This window comes from Gallinula chloropus, assembly GCF_964237585.1.
Source record: "Gallinula chloropus genome assembly, chromosome: 5".
In the NCBI taxonomy this organism is placed as follows: domain Eukaryota; kingdom Metazoa; phylum Chordata; class Aves; order Gruiformes; family Rallidae; genus Gallinula; species Gallinula chloropus.
Genome location: NC_140090.1, coordinates 66,245,611 through 66,270,543, shown reverse-complemented (window position 1 = coordinate 66,270,543; position 24,933 = coordinate 66,245,611). Strand labels below are relative to the sequence as shown.

The 24,933-nt window shown below is 37.9% G+C and overlaps 1 protein-coding gene across 1 annotated transcript in view; it reads left to right on the top strand.

The window, feature by feature from the left end:
- LOC311192727 (gamma-aminobutyric acid receptor subunit pi-like) overlaps positions 1 to 24,301 on the top strand; it is a gene marked incomplete at both ends in the record, with an annotated part of 37,373 nt that extends 13,072 nt beyond the window's left edge. Inside the window, 7 exons of the mRNA XM_084265285.1 lie at positions 1,264 to 1,331; positions 2,707 to 2,924; positions 3,213 to 3,295; positions 7,685 to 7,822; positions 17,383 to 17,535; positions 18,385 to 18,578; positions 23,990 to 24,301. Of these exons, the coding sequence (XP_084121411.1) occupies positions 1,264 to 1,331; positions 2,707 to 2,924; positions 3,213 to 3,295; positions 7,685 to 7,822; positions 17,383 to 17,535; positions 18,385 to 18,578; positions 23,990 to 24,301 (1,166 nt within the window). The remainder of the gene's footprint in view (positions 1 to 1,263; positions 1,332 to 2,706; positions 2,925 to 3,212; positions 3,296 to 7,684; positions 7,823 to 17,382; positions 17,536 to 18,384; positions 18,579 to 23,989) is intronic.
- Positions 24,302 to 24,933: the final 632 nt, after the last annotated feature.

The window sequence follows — 24,933 nt, the reverse complement described above, 5'->3', positions numbered from 1 at the left end:
TTTAAGCTGCAGCTTTATATTTGAACTTTCAAGTGAGTCCAAAACAAAGTACTTAAAGATTTTTTTTTTTCAGGGGTGTGAGATGTTTAATAACGTTAACAGATGCATTACAAATTGAAATTAGTTTGGAAAAAATAACACTAATACACTTATGCCACTTAATGATACATTTTTTTCTTTAATGTTGCTTAGTGGGCTAAGAGTTGAACCCCATCTTCCTCTGCATGATGCATAGGGGCATGTAAGAACTATACATTGCAAGAGGCCAAGAGAACACTTCAGCAGCATGCCTGCAGTATACTGGCACCATCGGCTACATTGATCTTACCTAAAATATTTCTGCAGTTCTCAGTACTGTGTTCTCTACTTCTCACTTACTTGGAAAGATTTAATATGAACTCCCTTGTAAATATACTCTGCTAATTATTTTGCACATATTCAACCAGGAATAATATGTTTCCATGAAAGATCTGCACAAATTTTGCATTTTAAAGTGTGCAGCTGCTGATTTTCCTTCTCATGCTGTAAACTGTGCATCCACAAAGAAATGAGAGTCTGCGTGTACTAAGGTTATAATGACAACTACTTAGGCAAGGTATTTAATTGCATCAAATAAGCCTTCAGCTGATATTAATATAAAAATAATAAAATGACTAGTTCTTGCTTACAAGTGCAAGTACTTAACCCCCAAGTCAACTACTAATGTTCAAAAGCAAGCTATTAAAAGGCAGTGACACAACATAGACAATACATTCCTAACCAGGCAGTAAATGAAGTCACTTGGTTACCCCATCTGGTTAGTAACCATGTGATGCTGCCAGGTGCAACTCCTTCGTTTACTAACATCTGATGGACCAGATGTTGCAACTGGAAGAATTCTTTCCACTGCTCTGCACCTCAGAGCAGAAGGGTGTGATGTGCCATGGGGACTGTACCTTCCGCACCTTGTTGTGCAATGTTTTCCTTAGCACTTTGAAAAAGCAAAAGAACCCAAACAAACAAACCAGGAAATATTTACGAGGAAAAAAGCATGATTATTAAAACCAAGTTATTGTTAGTATATTGTTAGTATATTAGTTTTTGGCTATGAAATTGTAAGTTTGAGGAATATTTCCTTTTAAAAAAGCTACTAAACATCTTGGGGGGAGGGACGGGGGCAGAAAGGATCCTGTTGTAGAAGATTTTGTGGGCAGTTCTGAACGCTGAGCAGTAAAGAGCTCTGTGCAAGATTCTCACTTTCTCTCTTTGAAATTTTTTTTGCAGATGGTCCTGTGTCAATAGGAATGAGTCTGGATATTGCAAGCATTGATACAATATCAGAAATAAATATGGTATTGTAGCATTTGAATTATTTTTTGTTTGCTTCACTGTGTTTACAGCTGCTGGCAACGTGATTTTGAGGCATTTTTCTTTGTGCAGTCAATGGGCGTTAGGAGAAGGAATTTTATTTTTCACTACAGATAGCAATTAAAACACTACAATAAGTGTAGAAATACAGATGCAAATTACACCTTTCTCAGATATAGAGATTTGCTTCTGCGTATTAAATTCATGTAGAAAAGTATTTATTTTCCAGATGAAATGTCTAAACTAAATGTATTTCAGAAAATAAAAAATATATTAGTGTGACTGACGCCACTCCCTTTCCTTGTGATTAGACACAGATGAACTCAGATTGTTTTTCTCTTTTACGGTCATACATTAATTTATTCCAGCTGTTTTTCATTACATTTGTATCATTTATTTTTGAACAATATGAAATGGAGTACACTCTTCCAATTAAAGATACTCTATTGGCATATGCAAATAAAAGGCAAAATCAGATGTTCAATACTATAAAATAGTTTTGTGCGTGTATATATATGTAAAAATGTGTACACATATAAATGTGCATAAAGTGTGTATATATATATAACAGCACCTCACCATTTCATTACTCAGCTTTCTACAAAAATTGAACACTAGAATATCTCTGTACTTAGTGTTAGTATTGAGAAAGGGGTGAAATTATGCTACTGATAAAAACACACCATAAAATTGCAAGTTGATTAAAAAGGCTTCTTCTGAGAAACAGTGTGATTTTAATGTAAGACTACAAAGCATATCTGAATTGAAGGTGTATTAGGCTCAGGTATATTCACGGTACTGATAAATCTGGTAGCCTTTTTTCCTTGTGATGCTGAAAGGATGAATTGTGCTAAGAGCTGATGATTACCTCCTGGTTTCACAAACTGATTACCTCCTGGTTTCACAAACTTGTTTTGTCTATCTGAATTTTTACATCTTTTCCCCAAGGTTTCCTTAAAAATGTGTTTAGTTTATGTGAGCAAAATTGTCTGCAGCCACTTTTATAAATCATTCTAAAACTTACAGATTTACAGAGCCAGATTATCCACTTGCAAAACGTGGATGACTTCAGCTGATTTATAGCCCCAGACTTAGGCCATCAGCTCTTACTGTAAAATTCCAATGACCATAAGAACAAAATCTACTCAAGATAATATTTCTTAATGATGTCAACCTCACATCAAGTGCTGGAAAATTTGACAGGATAAGAGCCAGTAAAACTGCTATCAGAGTGTCAACATTTAAGAATGGGAAATGGATAGTCACAGGCTATTTGTGCCTAACTGCTGTTTCCATATACTTTTGTAAAACAGAATGTAATACCATCTTGCTCTGTATGACAATTTTTTTCTCTTTCAGGACTACACAGCTACCATATTCCTAAGGCAGCGATGGACTGATGAAAGACTTTGTTTTGATGGTAATAAGAGTTTAAGCTTAGATGGTCGGCTTGTGGAAATGCTTTGGGTACCAGATACCTTCATAGTTGATTCAAAAAAGTCCTTTCTTCACGATATCACTGTTGAGAATCGTCTTATAAGGATATATCCTAATGGAACAGTCTTGTATGCTCTTCGGTATGTATATACCACACAGCAGCCTTTAAGTTTGGTTTCTACATATATTTTAAACTTTCCAGATTAGCTTAGTTTTATGCTTATGCCACTTAACTCAGCTGTTCTGGAGGAGTTTCCTATTTTAAATGCTATTAATCTTACCATTAGATACTAGTAAATGCTAGACTTTTTAATTACAATAGATATTTGCCTGCAAATATTAGTTCAGGAAGGATGTATGGCTTATTTTTATTTTAACTAATGAACAGTTTTTCCCCACTAATAATCATCAATAATATCTTTTTAAAGGATTACCACAACTGTTGCATGCAGTATGGATCTGACCAAATACCCAATGGATAAGCAGACGTGTACTTTGCAACTGGAAAGCTGTAAGACACTATTTTAGTACAAAAAAATCTATGATCTTTTTCAAGGACTGCTTGATATTATTAATGAAGAGGCTGGAACTTTCAAAGAAGCCAGGTGATAGCTTGTGACCAGTCCCTGGTGAATTACAACAGTATCTGCATACAAAGATAAATGCATGAGGCATCACTGAAAATAGCAGGGGAGTACTGAAATGCTGCTGTGCTATCAATGATTAAACAGTATCTCAGGTGATCCACAGGCCTGGTTTTGTAGCACATCCTGCAGTTATTCTGTTGGTCTTCAGGGGGAGTTCTGTGAGCAGACATTTTCTAGCTCAGCCAAGAAAATATTTTTTTATTTATTTTTCTCTTTCAGACAGTATGTATTTCTTTTCTCCCCTGTGGCACTGTGCTGTTCTTTTAGTAGAGAAAGAAATTAGAATAAGGCTTATTTGTAAGGCATGGGGTTAATATTTAATTTATTATCTTCATATTGGAAAAAAATGGTAATTGTGTGGACAGTTTTGTTCTGTAATGGATACATACAGATAATTCTGTGATTTATTGTCTCTATACCAGTGCCCAGAGGAAAAAAAGCCATAAATTGATGGACCAAGACTAAATATACCTTTCTAGGTTCTCATTTTATCAACCCATGTCTCATAACTTTCATTAAAATACACTATCTAATGCTTTGTAGGCATAGTTGCTTTGCAAGTACCCAGACATGCATGTTTATAGCTAGCTTTTTGCTGTTATTAATATAGAATCTATCAAAATGTTACTTCGTGGGATAATGTAAAAGGCTACCCAGTCCTGTAAGATGAAAATATACATTCAAATATGTGTCAATACATCTTAAATCGTTTGGAAGGTTTTGCAATACTTGTGAAGTTTTATTGCTTGCTGTTTCAGGTGTGTGTGTGTCTGTTTTATCTCCTCTTGGTAATGAACAATTAGAAGATTGCCGCGAAGTTTCATTTTAGACAGAACCACAAAGGGAATTGACCCCAAAGCCCTCCTGACACAAGAGTCCCTCTAGAGTCAGCAGTTTTGTAAGATGTGTTTATCAAATAGTGGGTTGAATTAGAATTTGGATTTATCTCTAATTTATTTTCCTTTGGAAGAGCCTATTGGTAAGTAAACGCATATGGCTTTACATCAACAGCACTGCCTAATGAGTCATTTAATATTTTTTTCTAGTTCCAGAATGAAATATGTTCCACAAGTACTTAAATTTATTTGACAGGAATACAAAAACCTGAAAATTAAGCATTTTTCAGAATGATTCCATCTGCTTTTTCAACAGCACACAAGTGTCTCCTGTCCAAGGGGAAAACAGTAATGTCATCACAAATGCTCCTCTGACATTGGTAGTTAATTTTAAAGGAAACATCTAGAAGCAATAAATGCAAAAGGAAAGAGCGTGCTTTTAGCTGCAGCTGTTTCTTCAGTGCACTGTATTCTCTTTTGGGTGTGCCACAAATGGTGTTTGCCTTCTCATGAGACAAACTATGGCAATTTATAGGTGAACGATAACATCCTAGAGTACAGCTTGCAAATACCTGGATTTAAGAATTGTGAATGTGGCCATTCATATGCATCCCCACAACTACTGATGTGTAGAAATGTAAAATATAAAGCAAATATGTGATCTGAAGCAGTGCCAGGGCTTTTATTAAGTGATTACTAATGTAATCAATCAATACTATGAAGTAGTAGCTATGCACAGTACAGCATCCCTCATGGCCTTTGGAACACGCTTTTCTGCTATTAGTAGCTATAACTTTAATTCATTTGTAGTTTCTGTGCAGCAAAATGCATTTCAGCCAAAACGCCAGCTGTTTCTTCCCCTGATATTGCAACACTTTATAAGGTTGCACAGGCATATGTTAGGAGACAGAGTTGCCACTCTTAGTCTCCACTGATGTGACAGATGTAACATTTGGGGACTTGGAGGGCTCCTGTCTAGGTAGGTGCTGCCTGGCGGGTTCATGTTCTCTGCTGTGTGTTAGGGGACACCACTATTCCTTCACGCTGGGCTGAGAACTGTTTTCCTCTTTCCCCACCCAGCTCCCAAGGCCTCCAGTCTAAATACATATTCATGTTTTGGGCCCGTCTCTGAAACTTCAGTTCCTTCTGAACTTGTCCTTTAGCATTTATTCAGTGAAGAGCCATGTGAAGGCACTTAGCTTGTGCTTGACAATCAGGGAAAATTAAAATTAGCAACAGAAAGGTAAAGAAACTCATTTGTGTTAGGCATTATGAATGTTTAATCCCAAATTTACTATTCCTGTAGTTAACCCTGTTGACATTAGCTGCTCGTACTGTATCGACAAAGTACAGGAATGAAACATTTTGGACTTGAGGAATTAGAATGAGAACTCAGTGTCATATAAAGAAAATAGAGATTAGTTGAAAAAGCTGTGCCTTGAGGATTTTGTCTCTAACTTTAAAACATTTTATAATTAGTAAAATATTAATCCTCTGAATAAAGAATAACTTTACACAGAGGGAGCACTGTGCTATTTAACTTTACTGTCTGTTGGGAAGGCTCTCCACATGAAACTTCTTCACAAATAGAGTTTTGGTATTAGTATTTTAAAATAATTTTCATAGGAAGGATGATCAAAGTCTACTTGTTGTTCAGTTAATGAAAATACTTGGAACAAAAAAGTTCTATTAAAGCAAAACAACCTCCTTTTGGAGGTATGCTTGTTATCCATCTGGGCATCGAGAATTTTTCCAATCTCACACAACTTGGAAGAATGAATATCTTGTAAAAATAAATGAATTATTGTGGTGCTGTGTAGTTCTTTGGACTTTATTTAAATATCTACAGTTCACTTATACAGAAGGAAAGTAAAATGAATCCATGCCTGGAGTCATATATAACAACTGACTCTACAAACCTCTTTATGTTGTCCTCAGTCAAAACATTGTTTATAGGAAAATGTTACACTTATTTTTCATCTCCCAAATCTGGGAAACTTCCCAGCATGTGGTTTTAGAGAATCAGGCACTTAGCATGGACGTGCATGCTTTTGGCTTAGCATCTTGACGTAGCAATGTTTTGGCTTTAATTGCTATAAATGTGACAGTGACAGAGATTCTCAGCCATGATACCTTTTCAGAAAACCTCCAGTGGTAGGGAAAACAGGATTTACTTTTAAAGAATGATCAGGGAGATAATTTCCAGGTGAAACTGTAATTTTAATTGGTAACCAGTACACAGTTTCCTTGAAATGAAGTTTCTGAACTCTTGTTTTTTCCTACATTAAATGGTTGTGGGAAGTCAGTTCTTTTTTGTCATTGCAAGAACCAAAGCCATTATCTTAAAAAAATATTTTTTATTTTAATGCATGTCTTTTTCTGTTATTCCAGAGCTTTGTTCTTTTTGTAGCATATACCCTTGCGGAGTCTATTGCATTATTGTCTCACACTGTAATTTGCTTAGAATTGACTGGAGTCTAAAAATAATGATCTGCTTCTGTTTCTGTCCCCTAAGCTGAGCTATTAACTTGCACAATATAAGTCTGTCAAATACAGGAATGATTGATCTAAGTAAGCTAAAGGAAAAGATGTTCAAATGCTCCCTGTTAACATGTAAATTACATTAACATAATCTTGAATTAATCATATACACTAGCCTGAAAATTGCTTGCCTTTTAATATAATGGGAAAAAGCTACAGAGGTATTTTAGCTATGATTGTGCTGCATATTGACAAGTGTGTGCAAAATACAGTTGCCTTTTGATAGATGATTCATGTCCCGTCTCCACTCCTAATTACTACTTGAAGGTTAAGAGGAAATCTCCTGGGGCCTCTGAAGTGTGCCATGCTGTAGAGCTTGCCGAAACATCAGTTTCTAAGCTGCTGTCCTTGGGAACCTTTCAAGCTTCTAAGACAAAATGTCATCCCAAGTGATGACCCAAGCCCAACACACAGCAGCCCTGCTGCTCCCCTCACCCCATTGTTTCTATGGGACTGAGGACCACATGCACTGCATCGAGAAATAGCATTCTGGGATGCAACAAAGGGCGCACAATGTTTAGTCCGAGTGCTGGCAGTGCTATAATTCATAAAAGCTTTATTTCTTTAGAGCTGAATAGCTTTTGCCTTTGGAATACCATGTGGTACTGATCTTTTTTATTAGTTTGTCATGTATACTAGAACGAAAGATACAAAAAAAGACCACCTCCAAAAAGTTGGCTTTTAAATGATAGGACTTTGCATGTTGTTAGGAGTTTTGTTGTGATCAGGCATTGCGTTCTGCCAAAACCCGTTGCTGTTTATGTCTCATTGTACTTTCAGGCAGACAAATAAGAAACAGATGAACCACAAGTGTGCTCAGCACAGATTAATTATTGTGTAAAATAAACACTTTTGTTGGCTTGTGTATCACTACAGGGGGTTATAACATCAATGATGTCATGTTTTACTGGACTAGAGGAAATGATTCAGTTCGAGGTTTGGACACACTCCGACTGGCACAATATACAGTGGAAGACCACTTTACCTCTGTATCTGAAGCGGTATATGAAACAGGTAAAAACACCCCTCTAACCTGTTCTAGATACAGTATGGGATACAGCTCTGGAAACTGAGCAGCATTAAGGATCTGAGCATGTTGCTTTCTGTTAAGATAACTGCTTTCATATTCTGCTAGATTGCATTCTTGAAACGATATGTACTTTTCCAGATGTTACAGCAGAGACCCAGGTAATGTAAAGGACAAGAGTTTTGGAGCATTTTCTTGGAGGCTGCACGTTATCTAAATGGTGATAAACGAGAGATGTATTACTGTTCCGTGTAACCTGAGGGGGAGTTTTTGTGAAGAAAGAAGGGCTTGTCAATTGGGCATTTAAATTGGAGAGAGGCCAGGGTGCCGGGATGCCCAGCTCAGAACAGTTCCCGGCCTTTCTGGAAAGTCACTCCAGCCTTATAATGCAAGGCAGAGGTCTCTGTTCAGCCATGGAAATGCCCACGAGTGTGCTGGGTGCTTTTACAACTACAAGAAGTTGGGTTTCATGGCTAGTGCTTACAGGAATTGTTCTTTATCTATGGCAGCCCCTATCCAGCCTGGTGGGCAGCAGAGCGTAGGTTGCTCAACCTGAGGTTTCACTGCCCAGGGAAGGGTCAGAAGCATTTCCAGACCTGCTTTTCTGCTGATATTAGGAAATGGACATAGAATTTTTCCTCTAGCTGCAGGAATTTACCTTATGAACGAGTCTGTTTCTGTTTATTTTCCAGAAGGAGGGGCTTTTGAAGGGTTCAGGACCTGCCAGACCTGCTTTATGCTCTTTGAATTTCTCTTAGGTCCTTCACTGATGTTCTTTACTGCATACTCAGTTTTATTTTCACTCAAGTCAACGCACCACCTGGAAGGTTAATCTTTAAATGAAGACACACGTGCTCCAAAGCTGTAGTTTCAGCAGAGAATATACTACTAATTCTGAATCACAGAAATCTAGTTTCTCTATTCCATTGTTGGCTACTTCTGTTTTAATAATTCAATATAGAGAAACTCTGTGATCTAATATCAGGTGTTAATTCAGGCTAAGAATCAAAGTTCTCTAAATGCCTGGAAAAGTAGAAATGAAATACATACCAGCAGGCTCCAGGATCACAAAGTATCTTGCTACTTACATAAGTGACATCTGCTTGCCTTCCTCTTCTTTGCAGCTGCTGGGTAAGCAACATCAGGCTCACTGAAAGGAGAATAATCCTTCACTGCTGCTCTGCCCAGAAGGGTAGTAGGACCTGTTCACTGTACAGAAAAGGGGGAAGAGAAAAGTTCTATTATTTTTTTACCAAATATAATTTGAAATTGGTTTTATTCTAACTGAAGAGGCATGATATGAACCGTGCTTGTGGTTTCAGTAAGGGATGCTATCTTCCTGCTTTTACGTTGGCAGTAATCAGACGTATAAAGTCAAAAGCCACTTTTTAATTATACATTTTAACACATGCAACTTAATTCAATTAAAACTTCCCACACCTGCTTGTTTCAGCTCTCCTGTTCAAGAAAGCCATGTTATCAAGTACTGTGCAGTAATTTTAAAATGAAGTCTCATAATCCTCTTAAATTTCTATTCAGTTGTAATGAATTAGGTGCTGTTTTCTACAGATCTTTTTAGGAAATTAGTGCCTTCTGTAGGCAATATGAAAAGAAAAAAGCAGCCTGATTATGGAACTACGTAATCACTTTTGCATTTCCTTAACAATATTAATAGACATGAGACTATTTTTTATATAGCCATTACATTATAAATATAAGTTATTCACAAGGCCAAAGTTAAAGATACAAGAGCAGAGCTGCGTGCAGTATTTCCTAACACAGCAAAAAAAGCAATCAGGATTTGATACTCTGAACTTGAACAGACAGTACAGCTGCTGTGCAAGTGAAATATTGTACCACAGTGCAACCCCCAAGTTCATGCGCAGCCACTGACAGAGCCAAACTTAAAATGTCAGTCAGCAAAATTCCAGCATAAGTAACTTCAATAAATTTAGGAAAAGGACATTGTGGATTAATCTTGTTTATAGAACAGCATGTATCACATAATAGTAATCACATTGTGATTACATAATGGTAAGTCACTTCAAAAATGTTAGCTAGACTGCTGGCTGGGGTTTGGTCTTGATTTTGGTTTGGTATAGGCCAATTTAATTTTGGACGTGGGTAAATTAATTGCTAGGACCAATTCCTACATGTCTTAACTATAGTCCATATTCTGCATGCACTGATACACTCTTGGACACTGAAGCCGTGTATGTGCATTGTGGCTGCTGAGGTGTTATTTTAGCTGTCTAGCCAACAGCACCTGCATTCACAAAATAATAAATAGGGATATATAAATCTTGCCCTCCTTATTGGAAGAACGTAACAATGAAGGTCTGTTACGGACTACCTTTTTGTGTAAATAATCACAGAATTAAAGCCAAAATATACTTTAAGAATTTATTTAATCTATTCTCATGTCGCAAGGCAAGGTCATCTATATCTACAGCCTACTTCCTGACAGATGTTTCTAGAAGTATGTTAGAAAAACCACCAGAGTGTCTGCTTCACCCTCCCTAGGTGACTTTTTTTTTCTGGTGATTGTAATTTCCTCATTTCTAATCTTGATCTCCCTTGCTCGATTTCAAACCCATTATGTGGATATAGAAGACAAATTTCCTGCTCTTTTTCAGTAGCCCTTTCACTGTTTCAGGACAGATATATCTTTTATCAAACACTTTTCCCATTTTTAATTCATATAAACTGTTTCTTAGGTCTGTCTTTGCGATTATTTTTCCCATTGAATTTCTCTTATCTTTGCTGATGTAGAGCACCCAAATACTGGTTACCCTGTTCTCATCAGATATTTTCCACAGAGAGAAGGGATCACTTAATGCATTTCATGAACTCTGTTCCTTTTTATCCATTCTGGATTGATATTTGCTTTTATTGCAGAATACTGTTGTGCACTTTTGCTCTTATTCAGCCTGTGACTCCTTCAAGTACTTCTGCCTCCTTTATTTCCATGTAGCCTTGTATTCCCTGTGCTCTGTTTAAGGAACTAGTACTCATCTGAGTGTAGGACTCTGTACTTGCTTTTGTTGACCTGCATCTCTTGTTTTATGCAGGCTGACAGTTGTTGAGGCAAGGTTGAACTCTAAACCTGTTTTGCAATGTGTTTAATGCTCCACTCTTAAAAGACAGTTTGTATGTCATTGTGTTTGTTATTAGGCAGTCCTGGGCACAGGACAGACCCCATGTGTTCCCACTCAATAAATGCTTCTAGTTTCACAGCAAGTGACACCTAATTAGTCTTAACATTTTTAATTGGATAAAGACGAAAGTGGTCACTTACACTTGAGGCTAATTGCCTGTTGATAGCTTTTCTTCTGGCCAGCAATTTCCCTAAGTCTTGTTCTCACTACTGCAACTCTCCTGCCAAGTCTTGAGCAGCAGCAGGAAAGAAAAGACTCAGCTTGTTCAGGTCTAGTCTAGCACTGAGTCCTCAGCCTGAGCCCAGAAGACAGGAAGAGTTATGCCAGACACTCAGGGCTCTCAATGAACCTTCCTGCTTAGAAAACTGTGAAGTCAGCAAAATGAATGGTATTATTTTGGCAGAACAGAGGGAAAGAAGAGACAAAAGCATGAAGTCAGTCTCCTCTCCTTGAAGCACAAAGACATTTGCCCTCTTGAAAAAGACTGCAAAGGCCACTGTTCCTTGTCTGCAGTCACTGCCAGGGTTTTGATGTCTATCACAAATCCTGTTTTAGCCTCCTTGGGCTAGAGGTCTTGTCAGACCTTGTTTGCCTATGCAGTGTTGAAACATTGCAGAGTTGGCACTCCGTGTCATTAGCTTCCCAGGTGGGAGGTCACAACTAAGCCAGTAATGAGTTGCTCTCATTTATAATTAGCAATCTGAAAATTAATAAGTATATAAACTATACATTGGACTATGAAGGGTATGTTAGAGTGTATAAATACAACAGACAGCTACACAGTCTATGTTTGTCAGTCATAATGCCTCTTTTGAAAGAGACTACCTTGCTTTATCCTACAGGCCCATCAGCTGTTTCCCAAGGCTCAGGAGATTTATTGGTTAACAATCAAAATCTTCTAGGATTTTCAGTTCTCTTCTGTTTGAGGCATGGTAGGCTGAGGAACTTCTCTCATTCCTTTTGTCAGTTCTTTTTTAATCTGTTATAGCTCTCCAGTGGGTATTTCTGAGAACATCTTTTTGTCATACAAGGCTTATGAGCCATCTCAGAACTGTATTGAGTATAACCTTATCTGGTTATAGTCAGCCTTTAGTCAGCCTCACCTAAGATTCAAGCAGTTATGTACACATGTATACCTGCTACTGAGTTATATTCAACTTGCCTCTCAGAGCTCATACAACCACTCCCTGAAAGCAAGCTTTACCACTTGATGTTGAAAAGTGTTCCACCATGAGTTGCTTTTGTGATACTTGAGGAATGTAAAACAGCTTAGAAAGAAAACAGATCTGAAAAAGTTACAGTAACAAAAACATATGGAAATGCAGTGAATAGAGTGACTATAGAGGGCATTAAGAGGCATTTTTTGTTAATTTCTGGGCAGTTTTGCTGTGTAGACAGAAATACTTATTAACACTTGGAAAACTTTCTGTGGCATAATTTTGTAATTTTTTTACTGTTAAACTAAATACAAAAATGTATCTGCACACAAACACTACAGGAAAGGATTTGTTTCATTTTTAGGAAATTTGGATTTCAAACTCATTTTTTGTAAATCATTTTTGTGAAGTTGAAACACATGTTGAGAAGCCTGTTCTGATCTTTCATTTCCTTTAGTTCACCTCTGAAGAAGGAGTAGCAAAAGAGGCATTTTTAAAGATTGTGACTGTGAAGAGCAGACTATGATTGTTCTGGGGGAGGGACAAAGGAGCTGTGAACCATATAAATTGACACCTTTAGCATCCTGCATCAGAATTACATTTCATTTGTCCAACTTATTTGTTGGGTAGAAGTGGGGATGTTACCCATTCCTTAATGAATGTTAATTGTAAACAAGCAATAAAAAATTGCATACCGAACCCTACTTTTTCAGCACATAGATAAGGCAGTAAATTTCTATTTAAAGCTTTCCTGTGTTGTGCCCTTAAAAGGTGCAAGAAGAGAAAAAAATGATGCATTGGTAGAGTTATACTGATGTGCTTGAGATGTACATCACACGTTTTAACTGGCACCCAGGAGGTTAGCATACATATTTCATGATGGAAAAGAATGTGCTCTTTGTGCCTGACTGCACAGCCCTGTGCAGGATACCAAAGTGCTTCTTACATAAAGAGTGATACGGAGCAGTCTTTTACTGGAGTAGAGTTCATCAAAAAGCCCACAGGAAGTAACTATGGGGAAGGTGTTCCCATCCTGTAACAATTGTGTAGGGGCTAGGAACTGCCAGGAGTGTTTCCAGAGCATCAGTCCTTCCTTCAGGCACCTCTACTGTTACTGTCTGTGGGGCAGAGGGCAGCAGGAAAGAGCAGAGATGCAGTGTTCTGCCATCAGTTGGGAACACATGCCACAGAAAAATGGGATAACAAAAAAATGGATGACCTAGGGTGATAAGGAATCCTGTTTGTTTAGATTTATATCTCTTTCTGAGGCAGTGCAGCAATAGTCAGTGTTGATAAAATCGTCAGTGTTATGGCAAGATCTATACAAAGTGTCAGGTAGGCAGTGCTGGAAATTAGAATTATGTTTAGATGCCAAGAGCCAAACTTCAAAGGCAAATTAGAGAGGAATAAGCTAGCTATTCTTACCTTCAGAAATACTAGCCTTAGACCTAAACCCATACTTGCACATTTACTGGGAAAGATTCCGTACTGGTGTAACTTTTATGATGCTGAAAAGGTTAGTTGGATCCAACTGAAACTTGATCTGTCACCTTTTTCTACTTTCTACATGTTCTTTTTTAAACAGTGGAGAGTTAGAGTAGGTATGAAGGCTATAATCAGCTCTCTTGATTTGTTCATCTATAAGCCAGAGCTGCTGACTAGTTTTGTAACTCTGCTCTTTATATATTTTATAAAGCACAAGTAACTCATCTTAATCTTTTGCTGTGGGATGACCTAAGCAGAATGCATCACCTTCCAATAGATTTAAAGCATGTGTACTCACAGTCATTTAGGTTGGGATTCATCTGAAAAACTGCAAAATACAGTAATTTGATCCTTTGGTAAATGCTAGTGCTGCTTTGCTGCAAAGTTAGCTATCTGCACAGAGATTATTTCCATCCCATTATTGAAGAGCAGTCATGCACAGAGGTGCCATTCACCATGGGGTAGACACTTGAACAGAGAAGCATATTCTCATTTAAATGTAAATGTTTTGTTGCCAATAAGATTCAAGCAAGGGGAGAAATTTGAGAGTTTTGAGGATTTAACTTGACCTGTACTAAAATTCATTCTGGTTAATCTAGGACAAGGATTACATGATTCTGTTTCACTTTTGATCTGACTGATGGCACCAGAGCCTCAGATATGCGAGTCAAAGGCAATGAGATACATCCTTGCTATCTCCTATGCAAGTCATGTAACAGGAGTAACAAATCTTTCTTTTTAAAGAAGGTAACTTTTGGTACATGTGGAGGGTAGATGAAAAAAAGATGGTAACCTCATGTCTTCATTTTGTCCTATTGCTCTTTTCTTTAGCATGTTAAGCATGCATTGAATACTTTTTTTGAGTAGTTTTTCCTTCAGTTTATTACAGGAGGAGCTCATATGAATTCTATATATAGGTTGCCTCAAAATTTCCATTATAAAAGCTCTTCTGAACTCTGAAATGCTGACGCTATTAAGTCCATGATGGGTCTTTGGCTTCTGGCAAGCAGACAGCCTTAAGGTTAGAGAAATACCTTTTGTTCCACAAAAAGCCACTCAGCTATATGCTGTTACATCTCTATTTCTCTCTGTTCATATTGCTTCAGAAATTTCTGTCGCCAGGAAAAAAACATGAAAGAAGACAGGAATGTTCAAAGGCCTTGTCTACACTTGGACATTGAAGAAAAGTGTGACTTTCAAGTTTGATATTTTGTACATGTACAAAATGTGCACATTTGACACTTATACTAAGGTGAACAGGGGTGCACTTGTAGGGCACTAACAAGGAAAGGGTCTTGCACTGGTGAATAGGCTATTTCAGAGCTTGCCTTCCTAAAGACAAGCTGTAAGGCTGAACCACAGGAACATCCAAGCGCCTGTGGTACCCTGCAGGAAGTCCAATCTCTTCACTCCCCTTTTCTGGGTACGTAGTACCACATCCTTCCCGAAGGTCAGCACAGAAACACAAGACAAACAGCTGTTATGGAGGATTCAGTTTCCTCCTGATGGTTTGCACCCTCTGCACTCTCATGCAAGCTCTGGGTTGACACCCTTTGCTCACCCACAGTGGCCCTGCCATCATCCTTTGTGTGCTAGCTGCCACCATAATGACAGCTTTGGGGTACAAATGCTCGTCTTTCTATTTAAAAGTTTGAGTCCTAATTAAATCGCAGCCTAGAAGTTTGGAAGCAAAATTATTAAAATCCCTACCAGTTTTTATTAAGGCTTTAAATGCCTGCTTTTGCATGCTAGAAAGCCACAGGTTTGCAGCTGCCTGTGCAACCCTAATTCTCCTTCCCTAAACATGCTTTATGCTGTATTCTTTTATTGTACAGACTCGGTGTTTTTTCCATAGCGCTAGTGCTTGATTTAGTGCAAGGATGAGTGCAGACAGAAGCAGAAGTAATGTTGCACAGTCAACTGTTAGTTTTGCACTTCCTAACTTTGTGCTTTGGTCTGCTTACACTTAAAATAAATTTTGATGGGCAAAGTGACTTAGTGAAACAACTGTGTTGGTAAAAGTCGCAATATTGCTAGAGGCACAGTAATGTGACATTTCTCTTTTCACATAATGAAGATAAGATACAACATCTTTGTATCTCCTGCCTCAGAGGGAGTTAGTGTCTGCTGTCTCTTTTCTACTGTCTTTTTTTTTCTATCAGGCAGAAACTCAAAGAACTCACTATGTTGAACTTACAAGGAAGAACCTGAAGTATGGTGTTTTCCTTCAGGAGGAAAAAGCTGACTACCAAAGGACTATTTATTCTACTAGTGAAAAGGCAGAGTCAACATGGCAGAAAGCTTGATTAAGCTTTTTAAAATAAAAATTATAACTTAAGCATTCATTTTTAAACAGATAGGCAGATTTAAGTTGTTGTTACTGAGAGCTGCATGTTTTGCTATCCTCAGATTAAGTCTACATGTCTGTGTGAAAGGTGGATTCTATTTCAATCAAAGTGATTGAATTGAAAGTGAGGGATAACTAGGGAATTTTAATGATTTGTGACTAGGGTCAGCCTACATAATCTAGTGATTTTTTTTGATTTTGAGAGTTCTATGAAACCTTATTCTCAGGATGCAATTTATGCAAAGCTTTTAAAAAAGTGAAGTTAACCCTCCATTTTCTAGCCTGGGAACAAGAAGACATTTTTTTCATCCACTACTTGCACTCCAAGCTTTTAAGAGTATTCTTTCACTCCGTGGCTCACAGAACACCTGAGGGATGCACAAATAGGGTGTCTGTGCATATGTTGTTTCTAAAGTGCATTTACCATTCTGCAGTTTTGTCCTGACTCACAGCACTCAATGCTTGGCACAAACATAGGTCCTGGAGATAGTTATTTGTTGGATTCAAATAGATGAAGCCAGTTACCTGGCCACAGCAGATCCAAGTATTACTCTGTCACTGATATTCTGGTTCCTCTACTAAAAGAATGTTTAAAAGCAAGATTTTTACTTTGATCATTTGGACTAGTCACAGTTTCAGATCCTGCATGTCTGTTGCCCAAACTTAGTAAAATTTTTCTGGATATCAAATTAGGGCTCTATAGCTGTGTGCTCTTACCTAGTGGAACCCAATTCTGTCTTCATGGGCCCAGACTTATATCTTCTGGAAGTCACTCATTTTAGAAGCAAACCATTTGCACCACAACAGTGACACTGCTCAGAGCTGTAATGCACTAATGTAAAGAAAAATGTAAAAGTGAAGATGCTTGTTTTTATGTGGAATATAAGAGGTAGGCCAGCAGTATCAGAGAAGGTGCCTTTGCAAGCGTTGAGCAGACATAAATGAAAATAAAAGTGAAAGAAAATATATCTGAGGCAGTTAAAGATTAAGTGGTATGGTAGCTTATGCAGTAGCTCATAGAGCTAACTCCTATGAATAGCCACAGCTATTCACATATGTGATTTCAAATTTCCTTGTATTGTGTTATATAATGAAACATCCTTTCCACACATTGATCAATTTATTTTTTCCTTCAATAATCCTCAGTGAATTTCCAACTCAATAAGTCTTTAATGAACTCTGGATGTGGTGACTGGGTATTATATATTTAGATTTTTTTTTCTTCGGTTCAATTTAGAATCCTCATGATTGAACTTATCAGCACTCTGTTTAATTTTTTTTCAAGCTTTCTTTTGAAGATTTTACTACATCATAATGCACAAAAGTAATGCAGGTTAGTAATTTAAAGAACTACTGTGAATCACAGCTTCACAATATTTTTTCCCCTGCTCTTTCCACAGGGCATTACCCAAAATTAGTGTTTCACTTTGAACTCAAGAGAAACATCTTGTATTTCATACTAGAGACATATGTACCATCAATCCTGCTGGTTGTGCTCTCCTGGGTATCATTTTGGATAAGCCAGTCATCAGTCCCAGCCAGAATCTGCATAGGTGAGTAGCTGATAAAACAGAAACAAAACAAGAGTTGGATCATTAAGATACTTTATTTATTGCATGTATACAGCATCCATTTCCAAAAGTTGCAGAAAGTTCTGAGTTCTATGGAATTAATTTCCTGGTTTGCCATCTGCAGTACATCATGCAGATTCCCCTTAAAGCCTTGCTATACTTTAACTAAGAAAAAATCTGTAGCAGCTACAGGAGACTTGGAGGAAAGGGAGGCTGCTGAAATTAAAGGAAAACAGTGATTTTGGAAATAATTTCTACATATTCAAACACATGGCATGCACAGACAGAATTATGAGGCTTTTGTGAGGGTTAATGATACATACTAATTAACACATGAATAATAAGATAATTATAAGAGATTAAATATAATTAATTTCAGATAAAGGAGATTCTGAAAAGGAAAGTATGCAAATCAGTTCTGATCTGCAGGTGGGGTGGGAAAAATAGTCCTACAGAATAGGGATGAAAAAACGTCCTATCAAATGAGGCCAGTGAGTAGCTACACAGAGCAAAATGTGTCAATGTTTTAAAGGGAGCATTTGCACAGTATTTTAATAATAATGAATTATTCATAAATATGCATTCTATGACACCAAAAACTCTCTCACGTTAATTTCCTGTCTTCTCAGCTTTACAAACAGTTTTTACAAGTATTTTTAAGCATTTAACTTCAGAATCACAAGTTCATATAAACCTTTCCTTTCCAAAACATGACACATTAAATGCTGTGGTACCCTAGGAGTACACAGAGCCAGGAAAAAACATCTTGTAGCAGGATGAACCTCACTGCCATCCTTGTTTTATCAGAAGTTATGTTTTTGTGCTGCACAGGTGTTACCACGGTCCTTACTATGACAACACTGATGATGGGAGCCAGGACTTCACTTCCAAATGCTAATTGCTTTATTAAGGCGATTGATGTATACCTTGGTATCTGCTTCAGTTTCATCTTTGGAGCACTGTTAGAGTATGCTGTGGCTCACTTTTGCACTCTGCATCGACTCAGTTCAAAAGAACTTCCAAAGGTATTTTAAGTCTTTGATTGCTGTCCTATGCAACAGACTTCAATTGTACCTGCTGAAGAGAATGAATTATCTTAGCATTATTGATCTGTATTTTAGAATACAGAATAACCATCAGAAAAAAATATTGGAGTACTTGGAGCTTTTTGGAAGAGGTCAAACAAATTGAAACCCCCTTCTCTCTTTGTTCTCTCTAGACTTTATGGCCACTTACCAAACCTGTCACAAAAAATCGTAGGCATTTGTTGTCTCCCCAACAAGGGTATACACTCACTTACAGGTCAAAAATTAGACTGAGCCCTGTGACTTGATCTTATTGCAGTACAGTGAACAAGAAAAGGAAAAGATTGCATCACATTCTGTCTGAGACATTCTGCATGCCTGTGGTATGTGAGTCAGTTTACTAGCAGACAACTTCATGCATTTGGCATACCACATCCATATAGCCTTCCACTTACACCTTCCCTTTCAACAGTTGCAGCTGAAGATCAGTCTCAGACTCACTTTCTTCTGCATTGTTATCGTAGCGGTGCTTTCTGCTTCTTACAGTTTTGTAATGCTGTGAAATAAGCTTAAAATAAAAAAGAATCAAATCAACACAGGCAGTTTTGAGTCTGGTGGTTGTCATCTTGCTGAAATAATGAGGACAGGTTAATAAAGAAGTTTTGTCACATCTTCCATCTCCAGTGTTTAGCGCTGCTTTCATATGCAGTGAGAAAGAAATCACAAGAAAGTTGGTAGCTGATTGTCTCACAGCTTTTAATTAAGGAACTGAATCTAATATGCATAATAGGAAAGAAAATTTTAAGCAGCTTATGAAATTTCTGGACAAATACAAAAAAGTGAAACGTGGAAAGTGTGAAAAAGCAGGGAAATGTTTGTTTGAGTGCTGTAGGGATAAATGGCCAGAAGAAGAAAGACTGCTAACTATTTAAGCCAAACTAGAACAGAGCATCATCACAAATGCTGAAGTAAAGCTCCTCAGTAGGCTCAGGAAACAGGTTTAGTTCAAAGCTTAAAAACTATGAATATGGGGGATTTATGCCTAGATATCTAGTTCAACAAATAATATGGGATTTGGGGTGTTTGGATGAGTGTTGAGGTTTTGTAAACACATCAGAATATGTTCAAAGCTGTCATTAGATCTAGGTATGTGGAAAAGGACTGAAAAACGGACACAAAGCTGAGCCACCTAATGGGTTTTGAAAGACAAGATCCAACAGGGGGATGTCTGTAAATGGGGAAACACTAATTTTGAATGAGGACTTGAGTGGAAAGTCTGAAAGTAATTTTTCTTGGCAAGGTAGCATCAGTCACAATTCCCTCTGAGCATATCCATCTTGTGAAGTAAGTGGTTGTCATCTTGCTCATAGTGCAGAAAAAACCAAAAAGCTTATTGGGGGTTTGGGTAAAAAAGTAAAGTGTTTCAATGCTTGGATGATTAAGCATCTTTGGGTCCGTGAAGGGCACTTACGACTGCCCTTGGCTTTGCCTAGCTGTGTCAGATACCCTTTCATCTCAGGCATGCGTGTGTTCCGACGGGGCAGATGTAGGAATTTCTGGATTTTAAAGATGTGCATGGAAGTAAGTGGAGGTACAGTTGTAAAGAAGGAAGGAAAAAAGACTTAAAGATTGAAAGGAATGGTCTGTCACTTCAAGCATGTTTCCTAATTGCTGCATATCAGGAGTGAGCAAGCCAGTCTAACTCCTTGCCCATTCAAATACGAGCATATAAGGGGCAATCAACTCAATGCTCCATAGAATAAGGAATATACCTGTCGTGTCCTTTCCCTACTGTAGCCAAGGACAAGCACTGCTTACTGAGCAGGATGCCACAGAGAGCACGCTTCACTTGTACGTTTCATTTCTCACTGTAAAACCCAAAACATTGCAAGGGCAGCAGCAGTAAAAAATCTCATGTTGCTGTCTAGCAGATCCACAGAAATTTGTTAAGTATCATCACTGTAAATGGGTTCTCATTCTCTTACTCTCTCGTGGACACAGGTTAATTAGAAATCTCACATACCAGTGTTATTCCCATATGTGAGCTGGTACAAAATTTGCACTCAATTATGTAAATAAATGTTGGAGATGCATTGAAGATGTGACACTCTACCTTGTACAGGAATTAGTTGTACTGGTTTGCTTTTCAGTTTGCTCTTTGAAGCAGTTGGTCACTGGCATATCATGTTCTTTTGAAGCCTTTGGGGTCTCCAGCTTAGAATATAAACTGGTGACACAGCTCATCATATCCAAACTCTGTCGGAGTCTCACATCATGTGAACCAGGACCCACAGAGACAGCTTCACAGCTAATGGCAAAAGCAGAGGAACCACCTGGGGCAAGGAAGGTCAGGCAAAATGTGCCTTTCGCATTAACAGCATAGCAGACTCCCTAAGCAGAGAGGTTTCTGCTCCAAAATTCTGATTGCTTCCCTTTTAGACAAGGGTGTCCTCTCTTACACAATAGAAAAAGTCTCCTTGGCCTTCATCTGTCGTCCACCTAAACCTCTCCCTTTTGGTTGGAAAAGAGGAAAGTTTGAAAACTGAAAATAAGATTACAAGGGCAGTGTTCAGCCTTTGTGACATTTCTGTGTGAGCATCGTGCAGTCTTCCTGAGCACTGCATAAGCTCTGGGTGTGCAACACTTTAGGTAGAAATATTTTTAATCTTGAGCATATTTATTATTCAGTGGAAGTGACAACTTTCCTCAATTCTGTTGGCTGATAGATATCAGCAAGCAATTTAGTATAAACAGTAGCAGGTGCCATATAAAGTGCTTTTTTTGGGTGATGTACAGTACTGTTCCTGGATGCAATTGATTTTGTATCCAAAGAGAGCCCTTAGCACCAGCTCTCATTTTCTCATTGGCAGCTGGAATCCAGAAAAAACAGTGTGACATTTAAAATTAAAGCCACAGTCAAAAACTTGGAATGCTTTTTTTTTTATAGACCGTAAACCAGTTTAAACTTTCATTACATTCAGTTCTCCCAAGTGAGTTGGAATAGTCCCTTGACAGTCCCAGTTTATAAAATTTGCAGTTGTGGCTCTGCTCTAGAATCACTCTCTCCTTTTCAAGCAATGTGATACAGCACTTCTGCTGTAAACTTGTCTCTGCCCTCCCTTGTAACTCTGCAAACGAAACCAAGTGCAGAGTTGTATGATATTTTGTACTTAACTCCTTCCTACTCTCCAAGAGGCAGCTATTACTTAAAAACAGCTTAATAAAGCACAGGCCTCCTGTGAATTGTTCACATGTGGTAGTGTGAAAAGAAAAATGACATGTACTCAATGTCCTTTCATGCTCTGCAGTATAACTAATTCTGTACAACTTTTAGCCAGTCCTACCTGAGAGACATAGGCTCTTACACTGAATAATGCCCCCAATCCTGCCAGTTTTGAAGTATATATGTTGTTTTTCTCCTTTTCCCCTTCCTAAAAGAGAGCAGTGGAAAAAAAGTCAGGACTCTTCTGACAGGTTTCTTTATTGTATTAACTTTTGAAGTGCTGAGTGCATTCATTTGGCCGTTGCTCTGGTACCTTGTTTGAAGTGCTGGGTGCTGCTGACAAAAGCTCCTCTGCCATCCCCAGCGCTTCCCTCAGCTGCCTGAACTTTTGAAGCAGAACAGCTAGGTGTTTATAACAGAACTGTGCCCCGGGTAAAGCTTCAGGTTTGAGTTTTAGTACTACCCTGGGGATTGTTTAAGGTTCGGACTGGAATTTTATGGATTGATCCTCTTAATGCTTTATAAGCAGATTTCCCCCGCCCCCCGGCCTTTGTTTTCAATATTCTCGCGTGGCTGCAGGAGGCTAGGTGGAGGATGAGTGAGGTTTTGTAGTCAGTGTATTTTTAGGATGACATGTTGCATTGAGCTACGTTTATCTCTTTCAAATATAATACACTGGGGGTTTTTGGCAAATAGAAAATGAAAAGCAGTAATAATCCATTTTTCTAGTTCCATCTGTTCTGCTTTGGTGATTCACAGCAGTCTAAGGACATTGTCCAGACTCCACTTTAATTTTCAAGGACATTACTAATTTTAGATGAAAAAAAGGCTCAAGAACCGTGCCGTCTACAGGTAGCTGGGTGGAAGAGCAATTCTGCAGCGGCATGGAGATCAATCAGGTGGCTTAATGAGCTTTCTTTGACTTTAATAGCTGGGATCTTTCTAAATGATCTTTTTTTTTGTGGCTGCACATAGCACTGTACATCTTAACTTTAGAAAAGTTTGTCCTTGTCCAATTTATTTCTTCTCATTATACAAATGGAAAAAGCAAATTGGTCAGAGGAAATTGATTCTGTATTCTGCATGTCACAAATAGATCTTTAGCCTTTTCTTGCATATATGCCACTCATTAATTTGGAAGGTAATAGTCATCAGGAGAAAATAAAAATTATGTGTACACCTCCCAAAGTAAAATGACCCCTCATCCAACTATATGAATTTAGGTGTAGCTTAGATATAAAGTTGGAGCCAATTGTAGTTTGGGCCTGCTGCTGTCTCTGCAATATCCCAAACCAAACTAAATACCCCCGAACTTTCAAGAAAGTTTGTGTTTATAGCTGAAGCTGCAGCTGATGTCTAATCCTATGTCCTCTGAGTCCTGCTGACTTCAAAGGGTGCAAATTTCATACATGAACTTCGTGGCTCTGAGCCATTTCTAATCAAGAAACAAAACCCACCAGAAGGCTTATACAACATTCTCCAAAGACTTGTCTTGATGCAGTGAAGCACATAAAAATTTGCTTAACCTTAGCATAACTTTGAACTTAAAGCAAGAATTTCAGAACTTGAAACAGAGTAGTATGAGCTATTTAGTTTTGAATTAGTTGTGGGGCTTGTCCATCTCTATGATCCACTATTTTTCTCCTTTGTATTGTTGTGGGGTTTTGAAAGTATTCTGATTTTTTTTTCCCAAGGCACTAGAAGTAGAGTAGCCAGTGGCCAATTACACAGAAGGGAAATGTCTTATATTCTGGGGTGATTGATTTGGGGTGCAGCCAGCTTGACAAGCTGGTCTGGCAGCTCCCCCACTTTCTCCAGCTTCAGACTGTGGCTCTCCCTTACCCACTTTCTAGACACTGGCCTTTGCTGGTATTTCCCCTGAGTCAGAAGACAATTGATAGCTTTGCATTTCATGCATTTGCTGCTGTCTAAAGCTTTGTGGGCCACATTTGAACAAATCCAGCTTTGCTTGACATTCCTACGAATGTTTTATGTCAATGTTTTACCTGTAAATGGAGGTTTTGAAAGTTGAAAGATGCCGTCTGGTGTGTGTGTAGGTGCTCACCCTTGAAATCAAGCAGGGAGCTACAGGAGGAGTCATAAGAAAAATCCTGTTGCTTGCTGCAGCTCTAAAGTAAATAGGTGATGAAACATGCACATAAGTACCTGCCATTTTTTTTCCTCTCAGGATGAGGATGAAGAAGCTGAAGAAGAGAGGAACGGAGTCCTGGCAGCAGTTACTAACAGTTGCAGTGCCCCTGACAATACAAACAAGATTGATTCAAAAAAGAGCAGCAAAACCAGTATTGATGGAAAAAGGGAGAGAAGTAAACACAGTGTGTGTAGTTCACCAATGTCTGTAATGAAGAGACTTTTCTGTATCTTTGACTGCTTCCATGTTAAAAATCCTTATCACATAGACAACTATGCCAGATTTTCTTTCCCTTTATCATTCATCATAATTAATGTATTTTATTGGGTATATTATTTGTATTTCTAAATATTTTAATGTGTAAAATTGCTTTAAAGTTTAGGAAGTGGATCTAGGAGGGGGAGTTGCAGAAGAATTAAGTTGTATTTGAATAAAAGGATATGAAAGGATGTGCAATCTTTTCAAGTGTTTCTACAAAGTTTCTTGTTAACTCACTTTTCCACCATTGAATGACTACCATCCAAAACTGACTTTCCTATTAGTATGCATGTTCTGTATTAAACTGTTTATCAAAAGCAAAGAAGCACTTTAAAATATTTTAATGTCAACTTTGTAAAATAAGAGGTATATTGCACTTGTTTCTGAACTGCATTGAATACATTTAAAAGTAAAGACAATAAAGAGTGTCTTCAGTTCCTTCTAGGTTTGTCAGTGCATGAATTTTCCACGTTGTATAAGAAAATGTATAACTGCAGATCAAAGTGGGTTTGTTTCATAGCAAGAAACAGCTTTGAAGGCATGACCTAGCAACACAAACCAAACTATATTCATCTTTATATGGTCACAAATATATCTTGAGACTCTTCCCTACATCTTTATAGAGAACTCCCACAGGCATCAATGGCTTTTCTGAATAAGTGCAGGGCAGAATATAGAAATGGATTTGAGCCAACAGATTTAGATGCAGAGAGATGTTTTTT